Consider the following 4,375-nt stretch of genomic DNA (forward strand, 5'->3'; position numbering starts at 1 on the left):
AAAGCTAGTTGTGGGCTATGAGACCTAGCTATTGTGAGCTACTTCTGAAAAGCCTATGGTGGGCTACTTGAGGTGAGGTCATGGATGACTTCATGGTTTGCTTGATGGTTAAGTTAAGTCTGGTCAGCACCGCCCAGCGCACCTGCTTCACCGCTGAGCTGCTTGTTCAGCAGCTTTTGACCGTGTTGATTGGGACGTGGCTTGGTGCTTGCTGATCTGCCCATGAGTCTGGTTCTTCAGGAGCAGCATGGTTTGACCGCTGAGTAGCTTGTTCAGGAGCTTGGCTTGTGTCAAGCTCGTGTCTGACTGTGTCAAGCATATTTCTGACTGTGTCAGGCCTAGTCTGGTGCTAGGCTGAGCGGCTAAACATGCTCCGCTGCCTGGTTGAGCAGTTTGGTCCAGGTCAGGTAGGTCAGCTCAGCGGGGCTTGTTCCACGCTCAGTTGCCTGGTTGAGCACCTTGGTTTTCTTGACTTTTGTTGTTTTTTGACCATGAACCATTTCTCTTCTTTTCTTCATTTTATTTCCTACAAAATACATAAGTGCCATAAAAGTGTATGATTTTTACGTACGTTTGGCACTTATCAAACTAATTTAGCATAAATCTCATTTTGCTCAATCCAAGCTTAATTTTAAAGTATGCTTAACATTTTTAATCATGTGACCATGCTTCAAAAATTTTTGTTTTAGCCATTTTATTTTTTGGTTTTGAAATTTTTTTGAGTTTTTTGAACAAACAAATTTTACTTTTTACATATTTACACAATTTAGTGAAAAGAAAGAAATTTTTTAAATTACATCAAGTCTTGTCCCCCTTTTTAAATGAAGGCTTGTCCCAAGCCTTAAAAAAAATTAGGATTTACTTGATGTGATTTAAAAATTTTGTTTAACTTAAACTAAAATTAAACATGACTAATAAAAAAACACTCTATTAAAGTTAATTGCAGACAACATAAATTAAAAACATAATTTGGAATTGACATAAATAAATTGCAACAAAATATGAAATATTGATTTTTTAGGGAAAGAAACCACCAGAAGGGCTTTTTCTCATTCTTCATCATTGTCTCTTTCTTCTTATTCACTTGTATCTTGAGATCTCCCCTTGGGCCATTTTGTCATTGCTACAAATTCTTCATAGAGTCCTCCCTTGAATTCACGTTTCTTCCCAAAGATACTATGCAAGCTTTTGTAGATGCCTTTAATCCCACGGTAGATTGCCTTTTGTTGTGAATTTTGCATTTGTTGTTCCTTCATTATGGCATCTACCTTAGAACTCATGGTCCTCCCAATTTCACTAGGTTGCTTTGCGTTTAGGTCACCAAAATTCTTTTTAAGCTCGGATTGAGCTTGAGAAATGGATTTTTCTTTGCAATGTTTGGTGACAAAAGCATGGTTGATTTTGGTTTTGAGGGCCATCATTTCACTGTAAGGTTCTACCACATTTTGAAATTTGCATAAATCAGTGATAAAAGATGGAAGAATAATTGAAGGGATACCTTTGTTGATGCAATCCCAAATAGCATCTGATATTACTGCAGCAATATCAATGGGTTCTTCATCATAGATGGAGCTAATTAGCTTTGCTTTAGGAAGTGGGATATCCGAAACATGTAAGGAAGGCCATATGTTGGAGAGTATGAAGCTTGCCCATATTTGGGTTTTTTGAGTCATACAAAATTTAAAATTGGCCCAAACATGTTGAGCTCCAAGTCCTCCAAACATAGACTTTTCCTAACATACTCTTCTTCATGACTTTCTTCTTCACCCAAAGAGGATGCTTTGAGCTTCGTTTGAAAATCGCACAAGTCATGATCATCACTTGTTGGCTTCCATGGGTTACCCAAGTATTCATTGATTACTTGCTTGCTATAAAAAACTTGAGTTCCATTTATCCAAGTGTAACGATTTCTCCTTGCCTCACTTGAAGTGATTGAGTTGGCAAAAAATTGTTTGACTACATCAAAAGAAAACATTTTCTTTGGTTGAGCAACTTTTTGCCACCCATAATTTTCTATGCTGAAAAGAAAACCCCCAAAGTCATCATCACTCAAGTTGACAATTCTTTCCAAAGTTATAACATTTTTTAGTGTGATTTCTTTGAATTTTTCCTTAGCATCATTGGAGACAAATTTGGAGTTGTTGCTCTCCCTTGAGACTTCTTTTCCTCTCCTTGATGAACTTCGAAAATTCATGATGAAAGTGAAGAGAGATTTTGAAATTTTTTTGAGAGAAAGAGAATGAACCTTTGAGTTAAGGAGAAAATTTGCTAGATGCTTATGTTTCAAGAATGGGTGTTTATATAGGAGTTGGAAGTCCTTGGTCAAGAAATTCGGTCAAAATTTTTTTAAGACAAACTCATTTTTCAAAGAAGTTTTTGGCTCCAAGAATCTGGTCTGGTCAAACCTGCGCTAAGCGCATGGTCCCCCACGCTGAGCGCATGGTCCCCATGCTCAGCGCATGGTACTCCACGCTGGGCGGTGGATCAGAGATCCAGGGTTGACCCAGTCATGCGTTTTGACCAAGACTTTGACTATATTTTGGACCTTTTTTTTATTTCAGAATTTTGAACATTTTGGCCTAATAACCCATTTTTGAAAATAACATTTTTCTCTTTATTCAAAAGTTTATTTTCCAAATTTTTTTGATCCCTAAAAAGATAAATTTACTTTTAAACACAAAATTTAGAAAAAGGATAAAATGTAGAAAAAGGAATTATAATAATATTTTATCTCAAAATATACTGGGTTGCCTCCCAGCAAGCACTTCTTTAATGTCATTAGCTTGACATTGATCAACACTTATATTGTCCCGATGGTCCGGATTCACTTCTCAGGACTGCATGGCTATGTTCTCTAGGATTTATTTCTGTGTTAGCTGATAATGTTGATTTTTCATTTTCAGCTATTTGCTTGGCCAGCTGGCCAATCTGAATATCCATATTCCGAAGAGAGGCGTTAGTGTTTTTCTGATTAGCCATTGTCATCAGTATAAACTGGTTTAGAGTATCCTCCAGATTTATGCTTTTGTCCCCAGTAGGATGCTGATATTGATTGTTTCGAGGGTAGAAGTTTTGTCTTTGAGGCGGGTCTTGTCTCCAAGGCTGATTCTTTTGAAATCGATTATTACCCCCTTGAGGGTAATTTCCTTGGAAGTTTTGCCTTGGAGGATTCGGATTCCTAATAAAATTTACCTCCTCATTTTGGCAGACGTTGGCATTATGGTCCTCACTGCAGTTGTCACATCTAAAACATTTCTTCTTTGAGGTTTCCTGCAATTGTTTTGGTAGATCATTAAGCTTTTGGGTTACCTCTTCTAATTGTTGTTGAAGCAATTTGTGTTGGGCCAGAACAGCATCAGCTGGGTTTAATTCAAGCATTCCACCTTGTCTGGGTGGTGGCCTTCGCTGATGTTGACTTTTCTGATCATTTAAAGCCATGGATTCAATAATATCAATGGCCTCTTGCGGAGGTTTAGCCATCAATTGTCCGCCTGCAATAGCATTTAGTATCCACTTATGCTGCTGCTGAAGTCCATTGATAAAAATATGAATCTGAGTTTGCGCATCAAATCCATGGTTCGGGCAATTCCTGAGCATAGACTTAAATCGATCCCATGCTTCGCATAGGCTTTCCTCATATGGTTGAATAAAAGTAGAGATTGCAGTCTTTAAATCCATGAATTTCCCTTGCGGGAAATATCTTGACATAAATTTTTCCTCCACCGTATTCCAGTTGTTCTGCATATGCTGCGGGAGATCAAGGAACCATTCTTTAGCTTTTCCGATTAAAGTTAACGGAAAAGCCTTAGAATTATGGTTTCTTCTTCAGACTCAGAGATCCCAGCGGAACCGACCAACTCATAAAATTTTGTGAGGTGGTTGTACGGATCCTCATGGTCTAATCCAGCAAAGGGGTTTGCTTACATAAGCTGTACCAACCCTTTTTTCATTTCAACTGGCCTTTGAGAGCCAGAAGGTCTCTCGATTTTTATCATGTTTCTGGGATTGAAACTGACAAAACCTCCTATGCTCCCTTGGTTTTCTGCCCTAGACTCATTGTTATCTGTCATTTCTGCTCTTTTTTCTTGGAAAGTAGTTTTTGCTTTCTTTCGTGCTCTTTTTTGCTTCTTGAGGGTTTTCTCTATTTCAGGGTCAAGAGAAAAATCAATTTGTTTATTCCTGCTCATGCACAAAATAAAATCTTCTCTCTATTTTCCAAGAAAAAGTTAGAGAAATGAGAAGGAATAATATATATATTTAATAACCACATTTTTGTACAAAGTAAAAAGGAAATAATTTATACAAAAATAAAAAAAATAAGTTTATGCACTTTATTTGATTAATGACACATAAATATGAAATGTTTTACTATTAA

The 4,375-nt window shown here is 37.1% G+C and overlaps 1 protein-coding gene across 1 annotated transcript; it reads right to left on the bottom strand.

Annotated features, from left to right (window-relative positions):
• Positions 2,794 to 4,070, bottom strand: LOC109359815. The gene is made up of 2 exons (XM_019604512.1): positions 3,925 to 4,070; positions 2,794 to 3,823 (listed from the first exon to the last, which is right to left on the bottom strand). Exons 1-2 carry the CDS (start codon positions 4,068 to 4,070, stop codon positions 2,794 to 2,796), a joined length of 1,176 nt encoding a protein of 391 aa, XP_019460057.1.

This window comes from Lupinus angustifolius, chromosome LG11 (assembly GCF_001865875.1).
Source record: "Lupinus angustifolius cultivar Tanjil chromosome LG11, LupAngTanjil_v1.0, whole genome shotgun sequence".
Lineage (NCBI taxonomy): Eukaryota > Viridiplantae > Streptophyta > Magnoliopsida > Fabales > Fabaceae > Lupinus > Lupinus angustifolius.